The sequence below is a fragment of the Passer domesticus genome, chromosome 33, assembly GCF_036417665.1.
Source record: "Passer domesticus isolate bPasDom1 chromosome 33, bPasDom1.hap1, whole genome shotgun sequence".
NCBI classification, from domain to species: Eukaryota; Metazoa; Chordata; class Aves; order Passeriformes; family Passeridae; genus Passer; species Passer domesticus.
Genome location: NC_087506.1, coordinates 2,004,229 through 2,030,585, shown reverse-complemented (window position 1 = coordinate 2,030,585; position 26,357 = coordinate 2,004,229). Strand labels below are relative to the sequence as shown.

General features: G+C 48.6%; 2 protein-coding genes across 2 annotated transcripts; both read left to right on the top strand.

The window, feature by feature from the left end:
- The first annotated feature begins 1,873 nt into the window (after window positions 1-1,873).
- Window positions 1,874-13,149, top strand: LOC135288470 (uncharacterized). The gene is made up of 11 exons (XM_064401859.1): window positions 1,874-2,061; window positions 3,260-3,474; window positions 4,319-4,479; window positions 5,793-5,839; window positions 6,042-6,253; window positions 7,794-7,954; window positions 8,405-8,451; window positions 9,969-10,057; window positions 11,021-11,171; window positions 12,266-12,427; window positions 13,082-13,149. Exons 1-11 carry the CDS (start codon window positions 2,022-2,024, stop codon window positions 13,147-13,149), a joined length of 1,353 nt encoding a protein of 450 aa, XP_064257929.1. The 5' UTR covers window positions 1,874-2,021.
- A 3,261-nt stretch (window positions 13,150-16,410) lies between these two features.
- On the top strand, window positions 16,411-25,756 carry LOC135288469 (TOG array regulator of axonemal microtubules protein 2-like). Its single transcript, XM_064401858.1, has 8 exons — window positions 16,411-16,422; window positions 17,110-17,345; window positions 18,864-19,016; window positions 20,182-20,299; window positions 21,306-21,409; window positions 22,781-22,985; window positions 24,157-24,373; window positions 25,458-25,756. Exons 1-8 carry the CDS (start codon window positions 16,411-16,413, stop codon window positions 25,754-25,756), a joined length of 1,344 nt encoding a protein of 447 aa, XP_064257928.1.
- Window positions 25,757-26,357: the final 601 nt, after the last annotated feature.

The following is a 26,357-nucleotide window of genomic DNA, read 5'->3' as shown; positions in this document are numbered from 1 at the left end:
TTCTAACTCACTCACCCCCTCCCTCCTCTTTTTTTTTTTTTTTTGGTAGCTCTTGTAAGGAGTCCTTGCCATTCCAACTCTTAGTTATCAAATGTGTGAAGGCACAATACTGCTGTAGCAGAAGCCTGAGTTCAGTGAGAACATGTCCAAAGCACTGGGTCCCAACAGCAGTGGGCACGGTGAGAGACTTGGCTCTGCTGCCATGGCCATCCAGCCATGGGGAGAGCAGCTGCTGGGGCTTCCCCCATTCTGCCAAGAGCAGTCTGCCTCCAGCATGTGGACTGCATGGCCACGATTTGGAAAGAATGTGTAAAATGCATAGTTTGAATGTATTTTGATGGTGTCTGACATCACCTGACTGGAGCAGTTTGGTAGGCAGGACGCCCTGCGGGCAGAGCCATGGCAGGGATCGGTGGCTGGCACTGGCACTGGCAGTGTTATTTTTCCAGACAGGCTCCTGGTACATCTGCAGGGGAGGGCACCAGCAGCTGTATCAGCCCAGCAAGCAGCAGCACATGGAGAAGACCCTCATCTGCAAAGAGCCTGTCACCCCCTTTGCTTTCTCCCACGGCAGCACAAGATGATTCCGCTGCAGGTGAAGGGCTGCTGCAGCCTGGAGACTCCTTCAGCCAGCACTTGCTGCAATCTCATTCCTGCAGCTGTGCCTGGAGGATGTTGGCCTGCAGAGGTGCTGCCAATGTCCAGGAATGCCGCTTGGCCCAGAGAGGCAGTGTGTGTACAAAAGCCGCATTCAAAGCGCTGATTGCCAGACCCCGGAGCCGCTGGCAAGGGCAGCAGCTCTTCTTCATTCCATGCAGGTGAGAGCCCAGCCTTGGAGCCTGTCCCTGGGGACAGGGAAACACTCTGAGTATAGGTTTGAATTTTCAGGGACAGTCCAAATGAGAATTGCTTTGAGGCAGGTGTTGTAATGTTGGATTTGGGTGTGTCTGCAGGAAAGAAAGCAGGAATAAACTCCTGCCACCATGAAGGTGAACTTTGCATGGCCAATTTACACCCTACAGATACACTGGTCATGTTGGCCCACTGAACACTGGGGGCATCTAATGCAGAGGTCTTTGAATAGATAAGAGAGATGAGACTTGAAGAATAATTTTGCAGATGCAGAAAAAGGGATCAGACCCACGTGTCCCGTGGGTCAGGCTTAGTTCTGCCAAATCAAGGATGATTAGTTTTATCTGCTCTGTTGGAGAGTATTTTAGAATGACCTGCCAAGTGCTATTTCTATGAAGAAAATTTTGAATTGTCAGGAACTGCCAGGGTCAGAAATGTTTTGAGGAAGATGATGTTTATGTTGGGTTTGGATGTCTCTGCAATCAAGAAAGCAGGAAATAAACCCCTGGAACAATGAAGCAGAGCAAAAGTGGAATGTTTGGATGGTCAATTTGTTCCCTAAAGCTATCGGCCAGCTGAATTGTGGGCTCATCTACTGGGGAGTGCAGAGCTGCTTTTACTTCCACCGCCTGGTGCCATTGTTTGTGTCCCAGCACTTTGTTTGATGTGAAGAGAAATTAACCAATTCCCACACCAACCAGCTGCAACCCAGAACTGAGTGGGAATTACAGAAATAAAGGACTTGAAAAATAGCTTTGGAGAGGGTTTACTTCCTAGACAGTGTGAAACCCTCAGGCGTGGCCAGGCTGGGCTTAAGGCTGGCTGCCCTTGGGAAGGGAAGGGAAAGGGATGGAGTTGGGGTGGGGTTTTGCAGCCATGGAAATGAGAGAACCACGGGCTATTGCATCACAAAGGGGCAGCCCCATGGGCTGTTGTGTCACAAAGGGGCAGCCCCACGCTGGGGCTGTGAAGGCTGTGAAGGTTGTGGCTGGCACGGCCGCAGCGGCAGCAGACGCGTCTGGCTCTGCCTCTCTGTGCCGAGCGCTGGCGATCGGAGTCACCCGGCCTTGTTCTGAGGCTGGGCACCAAGCTCCTGTCGCTGGCTACACTGAGAGTGCTCCCAAATTCAAATCCAGATCCTCCTGCCAGGCAGAAGCACGGGTTCAAAGATGGAGTTTACTGGAAAAGGAAAAACCTCTGAAGGAAAAGGTGAGGATAGGAAGGAGCTGAAAGGCTGAAGCCAAATGGAAAAACAATCCCACCATATTTCAGGGAAAACTGCTCCATGGTGCTCAGTGCTGGCTATGGGCCAGAGTAGGTGGATGACAGATACAGATGATCCTGCAAGGATGCCCATGGCATCACAACATTCTGTCATTAGTTTACTCTGCTTTCTCCTTTTTGACAGCAGCCAAATCACTCATACTGTCAGCCAGGACAGGGACTGTGGCCACAGCTGAGCACAGACTGGACATGGTCATGAGATGCAAGTCCTGTTGCTTTCCTTGCCATCAATGTCGGGTCTCACTACAGATAAATTTCCCATTCTTCCTCTGCTTGCTGGTCAGGTCCAACCCTGAGGATGCTATTACAGTGCTACAGAAACACCAATAAGGCCTGCCTGTTGCTGACAGGACTTGGTGGTTTACAGAAATAGCAGTCACAGCGGTGTGGGTTTTTCCTGTGGATTCACAGGCCAGACTGAGGAAGGAATATTTTCTCCTCTTATCATTGGAGCCTTTGCCTTTTCCCTTCAGACTTGCCAGCTTCATACTGTTCATAGGAATTAAATGCAGGCTAGTTCCATGAAAAATGAAGCCAAATAAATTTTCTCTAAAATTAAAAATTCTTCCCCTTGAGTGCCACACCCATTAGATGTGTTAATGATAAAGGTGGGAATTCACCTAACTCACTTCTTCCCTTGTGAGCATGGCTCAGCCTCACACAGAGGTGAGGGGGTAGAGCTGGGCCAATCTCTGGTGGGAGGAAGGGTCTTGTGGCAGCCCAGAGAGCCTGTGCACATTGCCAGGGAACAGCTGTGCCCTGCATGTGCCCCTGCAATGAGCTGTGCTGCTGCCAGTGCCTGTGGAGCTGGAGGGCTGCTCAGCTGTGGGGCAGGCAGAGGAGCAGGAGGGTGCATGTGCAGCTGAGCCACTGCTGGAGAGCACAGGCCTCTGGGCTCCCTGCTGTCCCAGGGCAGCCCAGAGGCCAGGGTGCTCCTGTAGCAGCCCTGTGGAAGTGGATCAGGGTTTTCCCCTGGTCTGCCTCAAGTGCCTGCCAGCAGGAGCATATCTCCCTATGCAGCTGTTTAGAAGTTTGCAGGGAATGTGTCCCACGAGATATGGAGCTTCAGATGCTTTAGGTTTGCATTTTGGTTTCACTTATATTTTGTGTCTCCACTTTGCAGGCCTGTCTGGCTACCCTCTTGCCAAGAGGTTTTCCCTGGCAAGTCCCTCTATGCTCCTTCCCTCCAAGCCATTGCCTCCCATCCAGAAGAGCTCTCCTTCTACCAAGCCAAGCCTGATATGCAGCGGAGAGCAAGAAAATGGGAAAGATGGCATTGGCTATGCTGAGGACAGGAGAAAAGAAGAGGAGCTGAGTTCAGAGGGACAAGGACATAAAGTAAGGAGACCAAGCTAAGTGCAGTGTGGTCAATTTTCAGTTTCTGTGCTATCAGCAGAGCTCTCAGACCTTTTCCCTGACTGGAAATGTCCCTCTCACTGAAGTTGAACAGGTCCTGATTTGGTTCTTTAGCTGGCCCAGAAATGATAGGATACAAACAAAGAGTGTGCATCTGCCCCTGCTGCCTCCATTCCCATTCCTGGCCATGGCATGGGGGCCCTGGAGGAACTTGGGCAGGCAGAGACCTTGCAGAGAGCAGCAGGGCAGGGAGCTCTGCTGAACATCCTAAATGCCAGTGAGGCTGAGATGGTGGATGTGTGGGGGCTGGAGAGCAGTGAGCATCCCGAGAGCTCAGCAGCAGCATCTGGGCTCAAAGGCTGCTGGGGAAGTGTAGGAGGGAAGGGCAGCAGTAGAAGAAATGAGGGGCTTGAGAAGAGCAGGTTTTGGCCTCCCACAGAATGGCTTTGTGGGGACATGGCTGGAGATCAGCACTGGCTGTGAGGTACCTTAGGGGCAAGGAGATCTAAAGCCTCTCCCATGACATCCAAAATGCCCGTGGAGGCAGTGACACCTCAGAACACCTTGATGTAAAACATGAGAATGCCAGCAGGGAATGCAGCCACTCTTTTAGAAAACTGAGCACAAGGGGAGAGATGCCAAATGTGTGCCATGGTCTCTCCCTCACCATCTCCCTTTCCATTCCCCCTCCTGGGCCAAGCTGCTCCATCAGTTTGCCTTGTCTTTTCCTGCCAGGTCACAGTTAAATGCACATCTAAATGTCTTGAGGCATGAATGGGGACAAGGCTGCATACTTGATCTGAGCACTGTGTTCTACTCTTTGCAGGCTTCCTTGCTGTATTCCAGTGGAGGGGATATGAAGAAGGGGTCATTGGGACCACCTCTGATCCCCCCCATAGGCAAGGCAGTAAGTCCCTCTCTTGGCAGTGCTGCGGGCTCTCTGCAAAGCTCACCGCAGCTGGAATTCCAGGAGTCCCAGGAAATGAGGTAAGCCAAGGTGTCTGCTGCTGCTACAGTGTGCTGTTCACCTGTGTGTTCCCGTTCCAAAGTGTGGTTATTTTGCACAGCCAGGTGCCCCATGTATTTAGGCAAACCTCTGTGTATTTAGGCATTTTGCCCATCTATGATGACCCAGCACAATGTCAAAGCCAGCACCAATGTGCCAAGAGCAGAGGTGGTGGTGGGGAAGAGGAGGCAGGGCTTCAAAGCACCTCAAGATGGGTCCTCTGCTGCACTTGGCTATTGATTCCCTTTGGAATGGTGTGCTCTTATTTGGGAAGTGAATTGCATGGGTCTGGGTCCTGCAGATATTTGAATGCTGTCATTCTTGACTGTTAACTTCTGCACCCATGAGATTATGTATGGGCCAATACTGGCTACTGGAGAGGGGTCTGCAAATTCAGGTGCTGCTTCTGTAAACATTAGGAATAATTTCTCTGTGCCTGGACCTCCACTGTGAAATGAGATGCCAGAGAAGTTTTGGGGTATAGATGTATAATCTGATCAATGTTTAATATTTTGATCTGGGCTTAAGATCAAAGAGGGCAAGGTGGTAGACAAGAGTTATAGGACCGTACCTGATGGAAAGATATTGGCTTGGATATGGGAGAGAAAATGTAGCTGTCAAGCTTATCCAAGTGATAACAATAAAGAAGGAGACACAGAAGTATCATTTGAATTGGAAATCTTTGGGAGGGCTTTTAAAGTGCAACCTGAATATCCTCCCCTAGCAGCTGAGTTGGAAAAAGCCTTTTTGTTCTTGAAAGAGCCAGGAGGTGTCATAGCATTCTCGGAGACAGCAGTGCTCTGACCACATGTAGCATGAGACTGTCACCAGGTTTAGGCACGAGCAGGCAAAGTCAAGCTTTGGCACCTGTACAAAAGTAGCTGCCCTCCATACAGTCTCGTGTCTCAGCTGAGCAGCTCTTGCTGCTTCAGTGTGGCTGTAGGAACCACTTGGCTCCAAAAGGAGAGACGGCAGAATTGGGGAGTTAGGATGCAAGTTGAGGAATGACTGATGGTGGTGAGGAAGAGGAGGCAGGGCTTCAAAGCACCTCAAGATGAGTCCTCTGCTGGACTTGGCTATTGTTTCACAGAGAGCTTGGCCAGCTCTCTGTGACTCCCGCAATGGAAAGCTTAAGGAAAATTAATCAGCTTTGCATCCTGGTGTGTTTCTGTGCTGCATTTCCTCATTCATCAGAGTGCCCACGCTAAGAATGTTTACATCCTTTCATGGTACAGCCATTCCCTCCCTTCTCTTTCTACCTCCTCACATGTTCATTGTCCTCCATTTTCTCCAGGTCAGGATGCAGCAGCAGAAGCAAGGAGGAGAACTCTGAACATGCAGGTAGGTACAGGGCATGTCTGTCCTAAAAAGACCATTGTGGTCTTGACTCAGAGGTGACATTTGGAATGCTTGGTTAAAACCCATTCTTTTAAAAATTTCTTTAAATGCATTTCAGTTTTTTGACGGGCTCAGTGGACTCTCCCAGAGCCCAGTCACTGGGAGTGTTCTCTGGTGGTGCAGTGAAAATTCCTCCACTTTGCAGGCATGACTAGGTTCATTTTCTCCAAGTCTTTCCGGCCATGTCCCTCTTCGCTCCTTCCCTCAAAGCCATTGCCTCCCATCAGGATCAGCTCTCCTTCTTCTAACAATAATAAAATGTACAGCATGGAGAAAGAGAACAAGCAAAGTGGCACTGGCTATGATAAGGACAGTAGAAAACACCAGGAGCAGAGTTCAGAAGGAAAAAGTTATAAGGTAAGGAGACCAAACTATGTCCTGTGCAGTAGATTTTCAGTTTATGTGCTGGAGGCAGAGATTGGAGATCTTTTCCTGTGGTGTGACCTCAGGGAAGCAGCTGAGCCAAAGAAGAGCTCAGCTGGACACTGTGCTTCAGGCTGTCTCTGCAGTGGATGTGGAGTGCAGACTTCATATCCTCAGCATGTGTCAATAACAGGAGAGGTCTTTGAATGGTTTCTGGGCTCTGTTGTGGTTCTTCCTCTGTCTCATGGCTGAGAAAACACCAACAAGCAGTCAGAGCAGCTAAAGTTGTCCAATCTGGACAAGCTGTCCTAGATTTAGTAACCTATGGGTATCTGTGAGCCATGTCTATGTCTTGGTGGTGTTTTTGGTCAGCTGTGTCTGGTTGGGATGGAACAAGGTCTTTGCTGGAGCAGGCAGTCCTGCAAAGTCAGTTCCAGGTTGTCTCAGCTTTTGACTTGTACAGCCATGCCCTCTGCACAGTTGTCTCTGCTGCTATTTCTAGACATCATCAGCTTCTGCGCAGCTGTGTGCTGTGGCATGGCTTTGTCCAGAGGGAAGGGGTGGGAAGTGGCCATGGGGAGAGCAGCCCAGAGCCCAGGCACACAATTGCCTTGGCAGCAGGACCAGGAGCTGCAGTTGTTTTGGGTTTGCCATGGGGTGCAGAGGAGGCAGATGAACAAGAGTTTTGGTAGACAAAATGTCCAATCAAAGGCTTGGGTACTTGATTTCAGCCTTGCTGAGAAAGGGCCCAGTGTCTTCCTGACAGGAATTGACCCTCTCACTGAAGTTGAACAGGTCCTGATTTGGTTCTTTAGCTGGCCTAGAAATGATGGGATACAAACAAAGGGTGTGCATCTGCCCCTGCTGCCTCCATTCCCATTCCTGGCCATGGCATGGGGGCCCTGGAGGAACTTGGGCAGGCAGAGACCTTGCAGAGAGCAGCAGGGCAGGGAGCTCTGCTGAACATCCTAAAAGCCAGTGAGGCTGAGATGGTGGATGTGTGGGGGCTGGAGAGCAGCGAGCATCCTGAGAGCTCAGCAGCAGCATCTGGGCTCAAAGGCTGCTGGGGAAGTGTAGGAGGGAAGGGCAGCAGCAGAAGAAATGAGGGGCTTGAGAAGAGCAGGTTTTGGCCTCCCACAGAATGGCCTTGTGGGGACATGGCTGGAGATCAGCACTGGCTGTGAGGTACCTTAGGGGCAGGGAGACAATAGTGATCTAAACCCATTCCCAGGACACCCTATACTCCAGGTGGAGGCAGTGGCACCTCAGAACATTTTGATGTCAAATATGTGAATGACAGCAGGGAATGTAGAAAACTGAGCTCAAGGGGAGAGGTGCCAAATCTGTGTCCTGGGATCTCCTTCACCACTTACCTTTCCTAGGTCAACATTCCCCATCCTGGGCCAAGCTGCTCCATCAGTTTGCCTTGTCTTTTCCTGCCAGGACACAGTTAAATGCATATCTAAATGTCTTGAGGCATGAATGGGGACAAGGCTGCATGCTTGATCTGAGCACTGTGTTCTACTCTTTGCAGGCTTCCTTGCTGTATTCCAGTGGAGGGGATATGAAGAAGGGGTCATTGGGACCACCTCTGATCCCCCCCATAGGCAAGGCAGTAAGTCCCTCTCTTGGCAGTGCTGTGGGCTCTCTGCAAATCTCTCCGCAGCTGGAATCCCAGGAGTCCCAGGAGATGAGGTAAGCCAAGGTGTCTGCTGCTGCTGCAGTGTGCTGTTCACCTGTGTGTTCCCGTTCCAAAGTGTGGTTATTTTGCACAGCCAGGTGTCCCATGTATTTAGGCATTTTGCCCATCTATGATGACCCAGCACAATGTCAAAGCCAGCACCAATGTGCCAAGAGCAGAGGTGGTGGTGGGGAAGAGGAGGCAGGGCTTCAAAGCACCTCAAGATGAGTCTTCTGCTGCACTTGGCTATTGTTTCACACAGAGCTTGGCCAGCTCTCTGTGACTCCCGCAATGGAAAGCTTAAGGAAAATTAATCAGCTTTGCATCCTGGTGTGTTTCTGTGCTGCATTTCCTCCTTCATCAGAGTGCCCATGCTCTGGCGGTTTTCCTCCTTTCATGGTACAGCCATTCCCTCCTTTCTCTTTCTACCTCCTCACATGTTCATTGTCCTCCATTTTCTGCAGGCCAAGATCCAACAGCAGAAGCAAGGAGGAGAGCTCTGAACATGCAGGTAGGTACAAGGCATGTCTGTCCAAAAATGACCATTGTGGTCTTGACTCAGAGGTGACATTTGGAAAGCTTGATTAAAACCCATTCTTTTTTAAATTTCTTTAAATGCATTTCAATTGCTTGACGGGCTCAGTGGACTCTCCCAGAGTCCAGTCACTGGGAGTGTTCTCTGGTGGTGCAGTGAAAATTCCTGCAGTGTGAATTGTTGAGTGGCAGGAGCAGGAGTGGCCCAAAGCCACCTATGGCAGGTTCACCATGACAAATCTCTTCCCTGGCTCTCTCTGCCTGTGTCAGTGTTGCAGACTGAGGCTGGGGGAGGAGATGCCTTCTGCCTTGTCCTCCCTCCCTGCCTTGCCTGATCCCTGACAAGTGGCATTGTGCCAGACAAAATGCACTCTCTGGTGCATCTGGCTCAGCCAATGCTTTCAAGTTGAAAGCCTCAATGACACTGTTGTTGTTCCTCTGCCATCTCTGGCTGTGTCATGATGGGACAGATGAGACTTGAAGAAATAATTCTGCTGATGCAGAAGAATGGATCAGAAGCCCTGGTCCCTTTGCTCAGGGTTAGTTCTGGCAAATCCTGGGTATGGCCCCTTTGGAATGACTCCTTAATTGCTGATGTGCAGCTGGAATGCTTAATGCAGCTAGGGAGAAGTATTGCTCAGTAAGGAAGGTGACATTTTTTCTGGACTCATTCTGGACTAGAAATGACCTATGACATTAATCCTTAGCTGTCTCACTTTTATTACTGACTGAAGCATTCTACAGGGTGAAGGAATCCAGTTTTAGGACAGGGATTCCTCTCAAACTGCTTGGCTGCTGTATGAATTTACCCTCTGTGAAGGCATGTAAAGAATTAGTTCTCTTGGCTCTAACAGCTCTGTTGGAGAGTATTTCAGAATGAGCTCCATTGTTCTTCTTGCAATTAGAAAATCAGCCTTTAGTCAGGCTGGCCCGAAATTGGCCCACTCTCATACAGTTCAGAAGGAAAATCCTTGGGGAAAATGAATTATCTAGTGCCAAGAACACAGTTCATGTTTGGGTAACACTCCTGCAATGCTAAGTTTTTCTTTGCATGTCCTCTAAAATATTCCAACAAAGAGAAGAAAATGTTGATCTAAATGCATCCAGGTATTAGAACCTGGGACTTTTAGGAACCAAAAGAAGATGTTTACTAATATCAGCATGAATAAGAGCAGATAAAAATTGCTGTCAAGAGCAATCTCCATCTCTGCCCATCTCTGTCAGACACAGAGGCTCTCCAGGATCCAGGGGCTGGGGCCTTCATCATGCAGCAGGTTTCAGTCTGCTGGCCAGCAGAGTAATGTCATGTCTGCTGCCAGTAGCCCATCCCTTGGGAGAGGCTCTAGGCATTGTACCTTGCTGCTCTCAGTCACAGTGTCTGTGTCTTCTGAGGGCTCTGCAATCTGGAACCTGTCTTGCCTGTTGTCCAGCATTGTGGTTTTGGGGGCTTGACATCTGCCAGAGATTTACACAAACCTTTGCTTTCATTTCCAGGCCTCCCACTGAGCCAGGCCAAGGAGATGGATCATCACACTGATCCTGGTCTTACGAGTGACACAGACCTGAGGGAAGGTTTTGGAAAGGTAAGAGAGAAGGACAGGGATGAGCAGATTTCCTTTCCAGTGGCGGTTTAGTGCTTGGCCCAAAATGTCACTGAAAATCATGATCTTCCTCTCCTGGGCAATGTGGATTCTCTTGGGAATATATTTGACAACTAGAGAGCAATTGCTTGGCTATTTCCAGTGGTGCCAAGGTGTCTGGTTTGTAGATGGTGCTAAGGTCATGCCAGAAGCATTCTTTATGTGCAAAGGCTGTTTTAGAGAAGTTCTGAATGACAGAACAAGCTACACATCAGTGAACGTGGGCAAAGTGCATCCTCGGAAGTAGAGAAGCAAAGATTCTAATGTTGTGTGTAAGCAAGTCTGCAAAAGAAAATGGGAGAGTTTGATTTTTCCTGGTTACCTTTCTGGCTGTATGTCACAGCCCTCTCATTCTCAAGTTTTCTGCTCATTAACAGCAGTGTTTCTGCAGCTTGTTTTCACATGACTCCTCGTTTTGGTCTCCTGATGTCAGAGACCAAGTCCTTCAGAGTCCTTTAGAGCTGAGTCCTTCAGAAGCCAGGAAGTGAGAAACAGCTGCAATTCCTGGCCATGAGTGTTAAGCAACAGCTAATTACCCCTCCTTGCTGGATATTGCACATGGTTTTCATTCTCCTGCCATGGCCCGTAGGAACTGAACTGCCTGCTCACTGGCCGTGTCAGCTCTTCCTCTGTCTTGGAGCACTCCTATGACCTTCATGCTTCAAGCAGGGCTTCCTGACATAGGCTGCAATTGGAGCAGTGTAAGGTTGTGGCACAGAAATGTTCCACCTGGCTGTGTGTAATTGCCAAGGTGAGGACGGGAGACATTCCTCTGAAACTTTTGGAATGGATATGGAGCTGCATTGAAACCTATGGCACTCTGTGGACTCTGTGCTCCTGAGGAGATGTTGTGTCTGCTTTGTGTGTCTCTCCTTACAGTCTATGATGCATTTTCATTGCACCTAGATCCGTGCTGCATTGTGCATGTTGGCTCAAAAGAACTTAAAGCGGAAGGACACAGAGATTTTGGAGAGACAGATGAAGAAAAGGAGGCAAAGGAAAACATCCTTGCAGCCTACTCTGGAGACAGTTGAGCCCGGGGATGAAGCTGAAGCAAGTAAGTGGTGGCTACACTTGTGGTGGTCCTTTTTGACCACTTGCTTGCCCTTTGCACAGTGTTGCAGTCAGACTGGGGGACTGTTCCACTTGCATTTGAGTGGAAGCTTGCTTGGGATTTAATTCTGTTTCTGAAAGAAAAATACAGGAGCATGAAGTGTCTTGCTTATGGCCTCAGTGAGTCAGTAACAGAATATCAGTTTCCCCCCTTCACCTCGAAAGTCTTTCAAAGTAGAAAATTCTGTCTTGCAAAGCACACTGGAACTTCAGACTCTGTCCTGGAGAGCAGTCTTCAGGCAAGGTGAGTCCAAAAGAATGCTTTTCAACCAGGGTGCAACCTGGAAGAAACAAAATGCAACTCCTCATGAAAACACCAGAGATCCTTCTCCTGCCACTCCCTGCTGAGGAGCTGGTGCTGTAGAGCTGTGCTGAAGCCCCCAGGCAGTGCTTCTGCTGTAGCCCCGGGAGCAAGCAGCGTTCCCAACTGAATCCCAGCTGAGGCTCTGCCTGCAGGGCTGTGGGCGCTGCCCGAGGGCGGCAGCAGGGCCCTCAGGAGGCAGCACTCAGCCCCAGGGCAGCACGCAAGGTTATCTGCACTTTCTCTGGTAACTTCCCCTGCCAGCCTCTGGAACAGGAAAACAAAAGCAAAGCAGTACTGGGTTTCCTTGTTTCTTAGGGGAAGAATTGCTGCAATTTGGTTTGAAGCTAGAAGAGAGTAGATTTAAAGTAGATATTAGAGATATTTTTTTTAAAAGGAAGGGGATGAAAAGCTGGAAGGGTTTGCCTAGAGAAGCTGTTGTTGGTCCATCCTTGAAGGTGTTCAAGGCCAGCTTACATGAGGCCCTGGGGAACCGGATCAGGATAAAGATGTCCCTGCTCACAGGTGTTGGACTAGATAGTGCCTAAAGGTGCCTTCCAACCCAAACTCTTCTAGGAATCTGTGATTCTTTTTCCCATATTAGTGTGCCATTGTTATACTTGAAGTTCTTTGCGATAACAAAGAGATGTTAGCCAGCTCTGGCAAGTTTTCTCGCCGTTTCCATCATCACCCTGTCTAGTGCCTTGCACTTAGAAGCTCCTCTTTGGTCCCTGCAGGCTTTAGCCTCCCACCTGTTGATGGCACAGCTTCTAGAGTGCAGAGAAAACAGCCTGGTAGTGCCTTGAAGAAGAAGGTCTTGAAGAAGCAGGACAATGTGTCCTTACTGCCCAATAGGCCCATCATCCATGGGGATGGCAGCTTCCCACGCAGCTCCTCAGGTAAGCCTGCTCCATGGCAGCTTTCTCCACACAGGTTTTCCCTTGCACAAGGAGTACAAACTGCCTCCTGCCTCAGCCAGCACAGCTGGGATCTTGGGTCCATAGTCTGTCCTGAGAACGAACAGCAAATCTACTTTTGAGTTACTCCAGCTTGGGAGTGCTGGAGCAGTGGTTCTTAGAGCTCTGTTGGAAAGTTGAGCTGAATCAAGTAGTGTAAAGGCCTGAGCTCTGGCTTTTGCCCATCCTGATAGTCCAAACTACAGCACTGGTGCCAGGAGGCAGCACTGGTGGCTGCAGGGTGAGCTGCAGGGCAGTCTGCCAGGGTGTGCTCACCGTGCACCTGCGAGAGCCACCACCATCAGTTGCTCACTCACCATCTGGCCCTCTGCCTGTGCTGCTGTCCAGTTCTGCAGCCAGCTTTTCTGCTATCCCAGCAAGGGCTGTCTCTGCAGGGCAGTCAGCAGCTTGGTGCAGTTGTGCTGCTGCTGCTCCCAGAAGTGCCCGAAGGCTCCTCGCTGCTGCCATCCCACAGCCTGCAGTGCCAAGAGGGAACAAGCAGTGCCTCCTGTGTCACCCAGCAAATACAGCGGCCGTGTGCAGCCGATGACACCAGGAGGGGCTGCCTGCTGCTCCCAGGCTGTTTGCTGCCTGCAGGAAATACACAGCAGACAGTCCCTAGTGGCTCCTGTCTCTCCTTTGTGGGCAGCCTGCCTGTGCTGTGATCCCAAGCAGGGTGAGATAAGAAGATGGCAGCTAGGAGTGATACTTCAATGCTCTTTTCTAGTGATGCTGCTTTCATGCCCAGAATTGACCAGAACTAGCCTGAGGTGGCTCTCCATTCATACTGAATCCAGATGTGTATGCCTACATACTTCTGCAGTGACATCACTGGTTTCAGTGGCTGGGGTACCTCAGTGACACCCAGATTAGCTCCTGTCTGAATATTTTTCTTGTTATGGTTCCTCCATACTTGGTGAGAATATGCAAGGTAGCACAAAAACCCTATAAAGTCTAGGGCAGTTCATCAAGATTCTGTGCAATATTTATACTCCATCATTGTAGACAGCTGAAATGTTTTCATCTGCACATTAGAAAATGAGCTTTTTAGTGCACAACATGAAATTTTTGATTGGCAGTGCTTTTGATGACAAATGGGTTTCATAAGAAATGCATTTATCATCTGATTTTCTTCATACCCTCTAAGTTTTTTTCCTTACCATAAAATTTAATTAAGGCAAACCCAGGTCAACTGATCAACAAGAGAGTGTGTCTGCCAACAATGTGGATCTGTATTTGCATATTTTTATCCTCAGAGTGCATTTTGAAACCTTTTTAATCAACTGTCTAGTCTGGAAGGTACATTTTTCCACAAGAGAAAGCTTAGAACCTACTGAGTTTGCAAACACATCCATTAGATGAGAAATTTCACCTCAGCATCTTTGAAATACAGGCAGTGTGCACCTCTGAAAGAGTACAGATTGATGATGTTTGGAAAGAACAACATCCATAAAGCACTCCCTTCCCAATAGTAGGGATACTAAAATGTATGTGCACTCAGCTGCCTGCTGTCTAGAATATTTGCAGTCTGTGGGAACAGAGGCGCTGTCAGGTGGGAAGGGTCAGGTATGGCTGTTCCCTGGTAGCTGCTCCGTGAGGATTGAGCCGGGCCCAGCAGGGCTGGCCTGTTCAGGCTTGGCTTGGTGCTGTCTCCAGGCAGCTGCAGGTCTCTCCTCAGGGAGCTGCAGAGGGCCCCTGTCCTCAGGGCTGGGGAAATCAGGGTGCTGAGACAAGAGGGGCACTGAGGGGTTCCCTCCTGGGCAGCGAGTGCTGCTGCTCAGCGCTGTCTGGCAGGGAGCGGGAGCTCTGCGGGCGCAGGAACCTGCCGCTGGCCGTGGCACCTGTGGCCCTGGGGAGCTGGGGCTGCGGGGCAATTGTCAGGTTTAGCCTGGAGCTGTGCCCAGCTGGGGGGCTGGGAGAAAGCAAGGAGCCCCAGGAGCCAGAGAGCAGGGAAGTCTCTGAGCCAGTGCCAGCTGGCACCACAGGGAACCCTGGCTGGGAGATGGGGCTGCAGGCCGCTCCATGGCGGGGTGCCTTGCCCGGGCCGCAGCGCCCATGGCCGACCCTCTCCTTGCAGTGACCTCGCAGACGGCCACTGGTGCCCAGCGCCGAGAGGAGCCGCTCCGTGGGCATGGGCAGAAGGACAGAGCCTCTCCAGACCCACAGCACTCCTTGCTGGAGGCACTCTCCTTGCTCGGCAGCGATGACTGGTAAGAAAGGCCTTGTTCACTCTGTGTCCCTCTTGGCATTAACGTAGGTTAGAATCGTGTCTTGCTAGTACCTCTGAGCCCCCGAGAGCCCAGAGTGGACAAAGGGCACTCCAGAGCAGTGAGAGGATAAAGATTTGAGAGCAGCCTTTTCTTGGCCTTGCTCTGCAGCACTGCTCCAGCTGCAGCAGCTCCGTGCTGCTTCCTCGCTTTGCCTGTTGTTCCATGGAGCTGCAAAGGAAACCTTGAGGGGATGGCAGAAGTTTTGAGTGTAGAGATTTGGGTGCCTTGGGCCACTGGCCCAGTGGGACTGAGTAAGATTCCTCTCTGCCCCCACTGCTGACAGCAATGGCAGGTGACAGCGTCTCCCTGTGACCTCCTGCATGGGAGTCCCAGAAGCAGCTCCAGGGAGTTCCTCCAGGGACTTGTGCTGTCCAGTCCCTCAGCCTGTCATTACTCCTGAAGGGCTCATGGCAGAAGAGAAGGAAAAAGAAATGAAATCCTCTAGGAATCTTGCACTTTTGGAATTCAACTTTTTCCTTCTCACTGCTTCATATGGGCCTGAGATGTTTTGTCAATACTCACCATGTGTCCCAAAATTATACACAGGCAGAAGGAGGCCCAGAGGTGATAACCCTACAAATGTTAGGTGATATTGGTTTTCTTTTTAATGTCTTTTTGATCACTCCCTGGTAGATGCTTCATTCACACAGGGGTAAGGACTCCATACACACTGGGATGAGCATGAAAAATCTGCCACAATGCATCTCCTTGTGCAGTCACCTTTGTTTTGTCCTTTCTCATGGGTGCCCTGTGAGGTGCAGAGAGCTTCTGCAGGTGTAGGGGGTCCAGATGATGCTCAGGGGTGCCAGTGGGATCAGTCGCCAGCCCTGTGCTGCAGCCCTGATGCCTCACATTCCTTCCTGTAGCTGAGGCCCTGCACAAAGTGCTGAGAGACAGAGTTGTTTGCACCTTTTAAATAACATGTTGCTGTTGTGGGGGTTGTTTTAGGTAGGGGCTTTTGGGAAAAGCCAGAGTTTCAACAGTTCTTGCTCAGGGGTGGAATCTCCTGGGACATCCTGCTGCTTTTTTTGGGGAATATGTGAGGTGGAGTGGAGGGGGTGACAGAGAGAGGCCTAGATGGCAGAGGGGAAACTCAGCTCCAGAGTGCCAGTGCAGACTCTCAGTGCTGAACTGCCTGCTGGGGCTGACAAAAAAGGAAAATGCCCCAATAACAGCTCAGTGGGACTGTGTCTCAGGGACAGGCACAGGGAGGTGACAAGAAACAGCAGCTTGGTCTGGTCTACAGCTTCTAGGAAGCAGTGCCAGGGGGGCATCATGTGCCAGAGATTTCAGAAAGGCTGTCTGCTTAAATGGCCACTCTGAAACCCCTCTATTCACCTCTTGGATTTCTGTAGGCTTTTGACAGCCACATCATCCTGTGACAACCTTTTCCACAACTAAATTAAGTACTCCTTGAAAAGCACCTCCCATTGTTTGACTGAGCTGCCAGCCTGATAATCTCAAAGGGTGCTGCCTTGGTGGAGAGAAAAAATCAATCTTCTGCCTTTCAGGGAGATGAAGGAGAAGGGACTCTTCAACATCAAACACCTGGCTGGGTCCCATTCAGAGGTCCTGCTGTGTAGACTTCATGACATTTGCTTGGCAGTTACCAACGAGGTGAGAACATTGTTCTGAATTGTCCCACATACTTCATACATGGTGTGTAGAGTAGGTATGTGCTTGTTCATCTCCATGTGTGCTCAGGGTCTGCCTTCATTTCTGCTTTTAGACCTTCTATTTCTAATTTCTGTCAGCTATCTGTGGGATCTGTGGGTACATGTAGCTGTATTTACTGGTAGGTCGGGTATCTGACACGTGTCTTTGAGTGTGGTGCCTTTATAATGCAATGTGCAAATGCAGAAACTGAGACACTAATGAGGTTATTTGCCAGAGTCCCAGTCTCTGCCCAAGCTGTAATTCAACACTGCAAATTGGTCTCTGGGTCTGAGCCTGTGTTTTCTGTTTCCTGGCTGAGTGCTTCAGCTGCTGGTGTTGTTTTTTGAACAGGAGCACCTGACTCTTCTATCTTTATGATTTGTGCTTTTATGATTTGAAAGCAGCCCTTGCTTCAGTTTTCTAGTCAAAGGGCTTAAAATCAAAGCTGTGAACATTTTAGAAGAGTTAAGTAGAACACTTGAATGAAATATATTTTTTTAGGCCTGCAGTAAGCAGGTGTGAGACCAGAAATTGGTGCCAGAGTAAAAGCCTTTCTGTGCTTGTGCTCTCCTGCTCTTACTGTACTTTGATGTTCCTCTGGACACAGTGGGATGTGTTGTCATTTTCTGGGACTTCTGTTGAAGGCAACTGGTTTTCTTTTCAAGGTGATTCTTATGTTTCCCCTCATGACTTGTCCAGGTGGCCAACCTCCGTTCCAAGGTGTCCTACTCTGCAATTGTCACTCTGGGAGAGCTCTTTGTGACCTTGAAGAAGAACATGGACTCTGAGGTGGATGAGGTTGCTCAGGTCCTTCTGCAGATGGTGTCCAACTCCCCAGAATTTGTTCAGAAAGCAGCCAGTCAGACCCTGGGGATCATGGTGGAGAATGTGACTCCTGCACGAGCAATGACTGCTCTCATGGACATGGGAGTCAAGTAGGTTGTTCTTCTTTTAGTGATATTCTTCACCTTCTAGTGTGTGGGAGGGAGAAGGGATGAGACAGAGAATGGGAATGGTGGGAGGGAAGGGTCCTGTATGCTGCATCTTCTGTGAACTCAGTGACTTCATTCACCAGTCAACGTCATTTCTCTCTTCTTGTCACCTGTTTCTGCCCTCCTGCAGCCTATTAGTTCTCAGAATCCCAGAACTTTAGAATATGGGGAGTTGGAAGGGGCTCATCAGGACCATTGAGTCCAGCTCCTGGCCTTGCACAGAACAGCCCAAGGGTCACACCAAGTGCCTGAGATTGTTGTCCAAATGTTTCTTCAACTCTGTCAGGCTTGGTGCTGTGACCACTGCCCTGGGGAGCCTGTTCCAGTGCCCAACCACCCTCTGCGTGAAAAACCTTTTTCCTGATACCCAAATGAAAGCTCCTCTGACTCAGCTTCCTGCTGCTTCCTGGAGTTCTCCCAGGCTGTCAGATTTTCCTAGCTGTGGTGACTGGTGGGGAAGTGAAAGTGCCTGCAAAGGCTGAGGATAGAGCCTTGTGCTTTTGTGGCAAGAGGGACAATTGCAATTGCAGCTGTGAGTGGTGTTTGGTATTTCACAGCACTAACCACAGAGGCCCTGGGAAAACCATGTCTCCTCATGATGCCATTAGCTTGAGAAAGGAGGAGGGTACTTGCTGGGGCGTGGAGCACATGGAGGACAATCTGCTGGGTGTGGCACAGCCTGCACAGCAGGTGCAGCTCCTGCCAAAAGGAGTCTTGTATGACTGGCCATAGAACTCTACTTTCTATTCAAACTCATGTTTCATGTTAGCCTTGGGATGATGAATCACTTTAAAGGCACCTTCACAGCCTGACTGCCATGGAACAGTTGAAGCACATGCTGCCTTAAATGTTGGTGCTGGGCCTGGTAGTTCCCAAGAGACACTCTCTAGAACAGGACGGCCTGGCTAAACTGCCTGTCCCTCCTTTCCTCAGCTTTGGAATAGGGTAAAACATTCAGATGTATCCGTTGCCAAGCCTCACAGAAGAAACAGGCTGCATTGCTGGATATTCTGCAACTTCATGGCCCACAATGTGTTTTCCCTGCATTTGTTTCTTCCCAGAGGTCTGCAGATTTGGGGATCATGGGTGGAAAGAGCCTCAATCCTGCTGCAGCTCTGTGTACTGGCTGCCCTCTGATGGGTCAGCATGAGTTGTCTTTAATTTCTAAATCATTCATATGTAATCTATTTCCTTAATCTTTCTCAGAGTAAATACTGTGAAAGGAGCTGAGTATCAGAGAGTGCAGGGAGACTGAATTCCTCCCTCTGCCTTGCAGGCAGTCCTTCTGTACAATGCTAGCTTTGTGTTTACCTGAGTTCAGAACCTTCTAGCGGTGTCTAAAGTTGCAGGGAGAAGGCAGGCCTCCTTCCCCCAGCAAGGACAGGGAGCAGGCTCTGGCCAAGGCCTGTGCTGCTGCTGCTCCTTCTCCCTGTGCCCCAGGGTTTGCTCTCTCCTTCCCAGGATCCGTCACGCCCAGGTGCGGAAGTGCGGGGCCGAGCTCCTCCTGTCCCTGATGGAGAGAATTGGAGTCACAAAGCTGGCAGGCACAGCCAGGGCTGAGAGGCTGGCACACGTGGCAGGGAAGCTTGCTCAGGACTGTCACAAGGACACAAGGTAATGATCTTCATTTCACCTCCTAAAATAGGAAAAGCCTTTTGTGTCTGGTTATAAAGGTAAAACCCCACAAGAGTGGAAACTGAAGGAAATATGAAGTTCCCTCACTGTGTGAATAAGGCTCATAGAAGCATGGAATATGCTGAGTTGGAAGGGACCCATCAGGGTCATCCAGTCACACCCCTGGCCATATGCAGTGACCCCAAGAGTCACTGCATGTGCTTGAGAGCATTGTCCAACAAAGGCTTCTGGAGCTCTGTCAGCCTTGGTGCTTTGACCACTGCTCTGGCTTGCCTGGGCAAATGGCTGTACTGGGTAACCTGAGGTTGGCCAGCAGAAATGAGCATTGCCAACTTCCTATGGCTTGAAGGATTCTTTACTGAGATCAACAGAGCTCAGATGAGCCAGTCCAACAGTTTTGATTGTCTTTAGGTGCACAACACAAAGCCAAAGTGTTGGCTAATATTCATTACTGAAGGATCCCAAACATTTGTTTTTCATTAATTTAATACATTCCTATAAATATTTCAGGGGTCTTTAGCCAACATATTCAGTCTTTCTGAACTTGGTCTGCAGATTTCTAGAATGCTGTTATCTGTGGCTCAATGACCTCCAAATTTCTTCTTGAAGAAAACTGTGGTTTCCCAGTGGCAAAATCAACCCAAACCACCAAAGTCCCCTTACTCTGATGATGAAATTCCCATTAATAGCTGCCAAGAACACCAGAGCAACTAGCTGCCCCTGTGCATGCATATAGTATAGAATAATCAAGAGGATGCATGAGGTGTTTTGTCCTGGCTTCCCTGCCAGTTAAAGAAAGGCAAATTATTGTGCAATGGCAGCAAGACACTGCTAATAGGCTCTGACAACAAAGCAGATGTGTTTTGCTTGTTGTCTGGGATCCTTTGATCCCACAGGAGCACACCCACAGTTTCAGAGTGAAATGGTATTTTTCTGTTGCCCCACATTCTCCTCTTGCCTCCTGTGTTCATCTGACAGCACGGTGCAGTGTCAAGTGGAGGCAAATCTCCTTCTTTGCTGAGTAGGTAATGCCTTCTTGTGCAAGGATTGCACATGATGAATTTAAGGTATAAGCCTCTTCTGTTCACACTCTTCCTTTGTTTGTTCACTTTTCTTTCCTTTCCTCCCTCCCTTCCTTCCTTAGGCATTATGGACAGGAGATGGTGAAGATGTTGCTCAATCATCAAAAATTTAAAATGCTTTTGGAGCGATCTCTTTCCACCCATGACCTGGAAGATATTCTGACAAGAATGCAGAAGAAAGTAAGTGCTTGGCAGTAGAAATGTCTCCTTTGTGCAAGTATTGCCACTGCTAATATGAGATCAAACATCCCCAATCTGTCTTGATCTCATTCCTCTTCTACTGAATCATTTTTCTCCTGGGAATGAGATGTTAATCCTCAGCCTGTTCATCTGCAAACCACAAAGAAATTGATGTTATTAGGGAAAAAGTGGGGTTTGGAATATTTTCAATATCATTCACAAAGAAGAAAGGGAAAGAGAGCAAATGGGTTTACATTTAAGTGTAAGCCCCCACCATGCTCTCCCTCCTCTGCCCAGTAAAGCAATTAAGTGAGAATAGTGCTTCTGAAGAGAACAGAGTCTTTGCAAAAGATACTGGAAGTAGTAGTACTAAAAATTTCCAAATTTACAAAAGATGGCCAAGTCAATCCTAGTTACTACAGTTACAGTCTTTTGGGAATACTGCCCTGCTGTCAAGCTCTGTGGAACTGGAAAAATCTTGGTGAATTCAGCAGCATCCAGTGGAAACCCCTTTGTTTTTGTTTTTTTTTTTTTTTTTTTTTTTTTTTTTTTTTTTTTTTTTTTTTTGTGGGGGGGGCGGGGATTTTATTTTTTTTATCGACATTACAGAAGGGAGCATGCCTTTGTTCAGGCACAGGGAGAGTGAGTGTTGAACCAAATCCTTCCAACACAATGGGCCAACCCCCAGAGAGTCCAGATTTTTCCGTTGCTTCTGTTGTTTACGAACACTTGTTGCCTGCCAGTTTGCATTATTCCCATTTATGCTGAAGACTAATGAATTTGGGATTTTAGACTGCTGCTCAGTCTGGTAGCACCCATAACCTCCCTTGGGCTATTGAAAACAAAGAGTTGGCATCACTGAATCCCTGGCCTGTTTCCATCTGTAAGTTAGGAAATGTTTCCCTAAGCCTTGGTAGCAGTGATCCTGGTTCTAACTTGTGTTTTAAACAGGGAATTTCCTATTTTATACTCTAAAGATTGATGGGGTTTCTCTGTGTCTTTGTAGGGGATGGAAAACCAGAAGGCTGAACGCCCATCTGTCAAGGAGCTGGTGAAGAAGAGGAACGATGGCTCCAAGAAGCCCCAGGCCACATTGTCTTCTAGCAAACGGTACTGAGCACTTTATTCAGATGTGACAAAGCACATGACAAGCTGTACATGTCTCTTCCTCAGGAAAATCTTTCTGGCAGAGATGGCCAGTGACACAGATTGTTCTCTTTCCCTACAAATGCTCTATGATAAAAAAAAGTCTACTTCTGCATTAGGCTGAACACAACTTCTTTGGAGGAGTTTTCACAACTGAGAGACAAAAAGACCCCATTGGTTGCAGTTCAGATGATCCAGTGTAGGGGCAAGGGCAGTGGTATGGAGGCTGTGACAGGGCCAAGTTTCTGCTGCCTGACTTGGGACAAGGAAATTCAACCAGGGCTTTTTTTTCATCTGAGTGGAGTCTTTTCCTGATGGGTGTTTTGATGAGAAGTCTCAGTCTAGAAGCAGGATGCCATTCCACAAAGATGCAGTTCTCATGCATGTGGTTTGGCCTGGCTGAATCATGGTTTTCTTACCCTGAAACAGTATCAAGTTTGAGTAGTAAGTAGCAATGCAATTCCTGATCAACTTCAGGCAACAGGTGTCTCAATGTGGACTTTTTGTCTTGATATTCCTGTCCTTCATATGATTTGCTTGATGGAGACAGCATGTTTGGTTTATTTCATCCTGTGCTGCAATCAGCATTTAAGACAGGAATTTGGTCCTTGCTGTCTCTTCACGGCAGTTGCAGAGCTACTTGTACCTGTTCTCCTCTGATCACAGAGGGGATTTATTTAGCTCTGTCACGCTCAGCAGTGGCAGGAAAGTGACCACATGCCTCAGTAGCATAGCTAGCATCTTTCCATGCTCATGGAAGAGACAGGTTGATCCAGGAGAATTGTTCCCAGTGGGGTTGTTAAGCTGTGGATCTAGTCTCTAGGGAAGCAAATGAAATGTGAGCATAGTTCTGGGGTGTCTGGCTTCTGTTTTTATCTCTGTGACTGATTTTCTGAATCCTTCACATATGACCCTGTTCATCTGTTCAGATGCATCTGAGCTATTTTTGCAGATTGTCATGCCTGGTTGTAGAGACACTTCTCCAGAGTGATGAGTTTCCTTATTATGAGACACAAACATCCCATATGAGGAGCCACTTAAACTTGGAAGTAGTGTCTCTCTTTCTCCACAAAGCAATGTGACCTGTGTGCCTTGGCAGCCATCTGAAGATAGATCAGATGCATCTCATCCTTGCTTTTTCTGAGTGAGCACTGGTGAGAATGTTCCTTGCAGATTGTCTCCCAAAATGATTGTCATTAGGTCCACATTGTTTTTCAGAGCCTCATGACTTTCCAGCTTGAAATCACATCATTAGAAAAGCTACTGAAGATGTTTTGCTCACAATTTACTGAAGGTATTATCACCAACAGGTCCTCATTTGGTTTTATTTTCCAGGGTGAAATCTACCTCTGATGGATGCCTCCTACACCGTGCACAAGCCCAGGTCACGTTACCTCCGGTTGAGGAAGAAACAGAGCTGCTCCAGAAGCTTTACAATCTCCTGGAGGCCAAGGGGTTTCAGACGCGCATGGAAGGAGTGTCACTCCTCCAAGACTTGTGCAAAACTAGCCCCCAGCTCATCTCCACTAACATTGTCCAAGTATGTAGGGTATCTTCATTGCTCCTTTCCTTTAGCTCCTTTCCTAAGCCTGTAGCAGTAAAGTTAATTCAGTGTGTCTTGGCACTCCATCCTGGCTGTTTGGGACACGCTGGTCCCTCTTACCCAGGCAAATTTAATGCAGGTCCAGGCTTCAGGACAAGTTATTTCAGTCCAGCTGCATTTGTCTGGCAGGTGCCTATTGATGCTGTTCATCGATGATGACAGAATTTTCTGCTGGTGTGACTGCTGCTCTCTCCTACTCCCAGCTGGGTTAAGTGAAGGCAATCCAGCCACTGAAAGCATGGCAATTATTCTCCACACCAAAAATGGGTTTACCAAGGGAAGAGAAGATCAGACTGGGATGGTTTAAACCCAGGGTTTTTTTAAGAATACTTCCATATACTCCATCTAGTCTTGCACAGGCACAACTCTGGCTCTCATTTCCATCCTTGTTCCTATTCCTCTTGGTAAAGACAGTGCTCACCCTTCTTGGGGGGTCTTTTTTTCTCCTTGGAAAAGGAGGAAAACAGCTAAGGACTCATCTCTGCCATCTCCTCCCAGTAGCTGCTTTTCCCCTTTCTCCAAGAAAAGGTGCCTGATGGTGTGTCTGTCAAGGGACTGAACCTGCTCTAATGAGGGCTGTACAGCTCATTAAATTCCAGAAGTCTACCTGTTACTTAGAGAAATGATCTGCGTCCTGGAAGAGTTGATCAGAGCCCTGCACTTCTCCAGATACTGCTGCTGAGACAAACAAAAGAAAACTTAGATCTCCTCCTCCATAGTTTTGGCAAAATCCTAATTGCCCTCAGTACTTGAGGCAACTGTGTAGAAAACCGGGCATTGTAAACATCTGCTTCCATACTTCTAAAGCAAAGGTAGTCTTTAGCATGAATAAATGGAATGGATTTAATGATTTACAGATGGAGTGAAATACCATAGGAACTATTCTGTCCCCAACCAAACCTCTTAAAAACAGAAGAAAATCTTTCTAGCAGCATGAGGTTGCGCCACCATTCCAGTGAGTGGCCCACAGGAAAAGAGTGAAATTGTGCAAGCAAGTGCTGACCTGACAGAAAGGATCACTCTCATCTTTTACATTGCTGACTGCTACATCCACTCTTCAAACAAGGACATGTGAATCCAGCTTTCATGTTGTTTGTTCTATTCACAGATTTTTGATTATTTTGTCCTGAGAATATCTGACAGCCACAAGAAAGTGAAGCAGAAGGCGCTGGACGTGCTAGCTGAAATCACAGGCGTCCTGAAAGATGCCTTGAACCCGGTGATCATTGGTTTGGTGGAAGGAATAACGAAGAACCTGAACTCCAAGGATCCCAGGGTTCGTGCCGCAGCTGTGAAAGCGCTGGAAGAATCCATTGCTCATTTAGGTAAGGCTGAGCCCTGGCATGGACTCTCCTCACCTGTGTCTCTGTCTCTCCGACACAAGAGAGTGCTGAGTGCCTTGATAGCTGCTGTTGTCTGTGGAAAGCTCCAGCTGGCATCCCCCAGAAGCTGTGCAGGTGCAGTCCTTAAGCACCAGTCCCCCAACAGGCTTGAATGTGATCAGCATTTCCCAAAAGTCCCAGGAGCCCTTGGCTCTGTGCTGCCTGTCTGAAGAGCAAGTCCCAGACTACAGCTTTGCTACAGTTCAGAGGCAAAGGGGGTTTGGAGTTTGCTTGGGCCCCGTTTGACTTCCCAAATGAATAGCTTTGCTCTTGGCATGAAGGGAGAGTGACCCATCAGAGCTCCTGCAGAGCAGCCACCGGGAATGCTCTACATGATAGGCATTAGCTGCCTATTTTCCCCTTTTCTTCTTTGTCTTCTATTTTCAAAGGGGAACTTAGGATTCCCCAAGTTCATTTCTTTATAACAAACAGGTATAAACCCAGCTGTCAATGGTGCCTTGTTCCACATGTTGTTTTGCATGGGGCAAGATGTCTACAGCAGTTAACTACATAGGCAAAGGCTGCTCTCAATTCCTTTGCCACACAGATTTATGTCAGCTCTGAAAATGCCACACTGGGGAAATGTGCCTGAAAATAGGAGTGTTGAAGAGGCAGGTCTTCAAGGGGAGTTGCCACTTTCTCCTCCTCAGCTGCTCTATGAACTCAGGAACTGCCTGACTCGGTGCCTTTCTGTGTCCCAAGTATGGGGTTCTTCCTTTTTGCTCTGGGATGCAAAACCATTTCACTACTTACATGTGACTGAACTCTTGAGGTCCCTGATAGGAAATGTTTTAACATAGCTCCTGATACAGAAGACAACTTTGCATTTACAAATGTGAAAGGAGAGCTTTTCTTTTGCAATTTAAAACCTTGCCAAGCAGGCTGGAAGGAATGAAGAAAAGGATTCAAAAACCAGCAGAAATGTACTTTATTTTATAGAATGGGGTTGCCCCTGCCCTTTCCCTCTGCACTGTCCTTTCTCCTATGGTCTCAGAAAAGTGAGCAGAAACATGTGTTTCACTTGTAGATAAAGTATCACTGCTGAAGGAGTTCAGCTACCAGTGGAATCACCTGAGTGGCCAAGCTCTGCTGGATGTCACGGAGTGTATCACAGGTATGGCCTCCCCTTCTAGGCCAAGAGGTCTTCCCAGGGAGTATTTACAGGCAATGCCTGTGAACAGACAGCAGAGTAGCTCCTCCAAACCAGGAGGTGCTGAGCTTGTCCCTCCTGCCCAGTGCCCAAGGCAGGTGTATTTGGCAGGTTTCCCTGGCTGCTGCAGAGCTGTGCAGCACCTGAGATGGGGGCAGAGCTCGGCCTCGGGCTGAGCTCCCACTGGGGCATCTCAGAACCCAGCTCCAGGAAAGGGAGGGGCTCAAAATACCCCAGCTGGCCCCTCTCTTGGAAGCTCAGGGACATCTGTCATCTTTTCGGGAAAATGGTGGCAAATGCTGTTTCAGGGGATCAGTTTGTTTTGTCCTCACAGAACTCTTGTTTTTCTCTTGGAAAGCTTTGAGGCTGAACTGTGCAGAGCCTGGGGTCACAGCTTAGGTCAAAAGTCAACAGACGTATTAGAGGCAGGGATTTAGTGCAAGGCAGCCTTTGGGGGCAGAGGGGCAGAAGCAGAGTGCTGAGGCTCCCTGCCTGTGCTGTCAAAGTGGCCCTGGACTGAGCATTTCAGGGTGTGCAAACAGTGTCTGCCTGTGTCAGCACTGTCCAAAATGTTACAAATGCAGCTGATAATTGATTCCTCAGAGGTGCTTGCTATGTCAGCAATAGCCAAGGAATGGGAAAATTATAATCCCAATATATAGTAGAACAGACTATTGATAGCCTTGCTTTAACTGGGGCTAAAGCCACTGCTAATTAGGCCAACATCTTTGAATGCAAGGTTTAATACACTTTGTGTCTTCATTGGGAATCTCAAGA

Coding starts and splice junctions, on each gene's coding strand:
- LOC135288470 (XM_064401859.1), top strand. CDS start 2,022: ATGGAGTTTACTGGAAAAGGAAAAACCTCTGAAGGAAAAG. Junction 3,475..4,318: donor CAGAGGGACAAGGACATAAA/GTAAGGAGACCA, acceptor TACTCTTTGCAG/GCTTCCTTGCTGTATTCCAG. Junction 7,955..8,404: donor CAGGAGTCCCAGGAGATGAG/GTAAGCCAAGGT, acceptor CATTTTCTGCAG/GCCAAGATCCAACAGCAGAA.
- LOC135288469 (XM_064401858.1), top strand. Junction 20,300..21,305: donor TGACAAGAATGCAGAAGAAA/GTAAGTGCTTGG, acceptor GTGTCTTTGTAG/GGGATGGAAAACCAGAAGGC. Junction 24,374..25,457: donor AGAATCCATTGCTCATTTAG/GTAAGGCTGAGC, acceptor TTTCACTTGTAG/ATAAAGTATCACTGCTGAAG.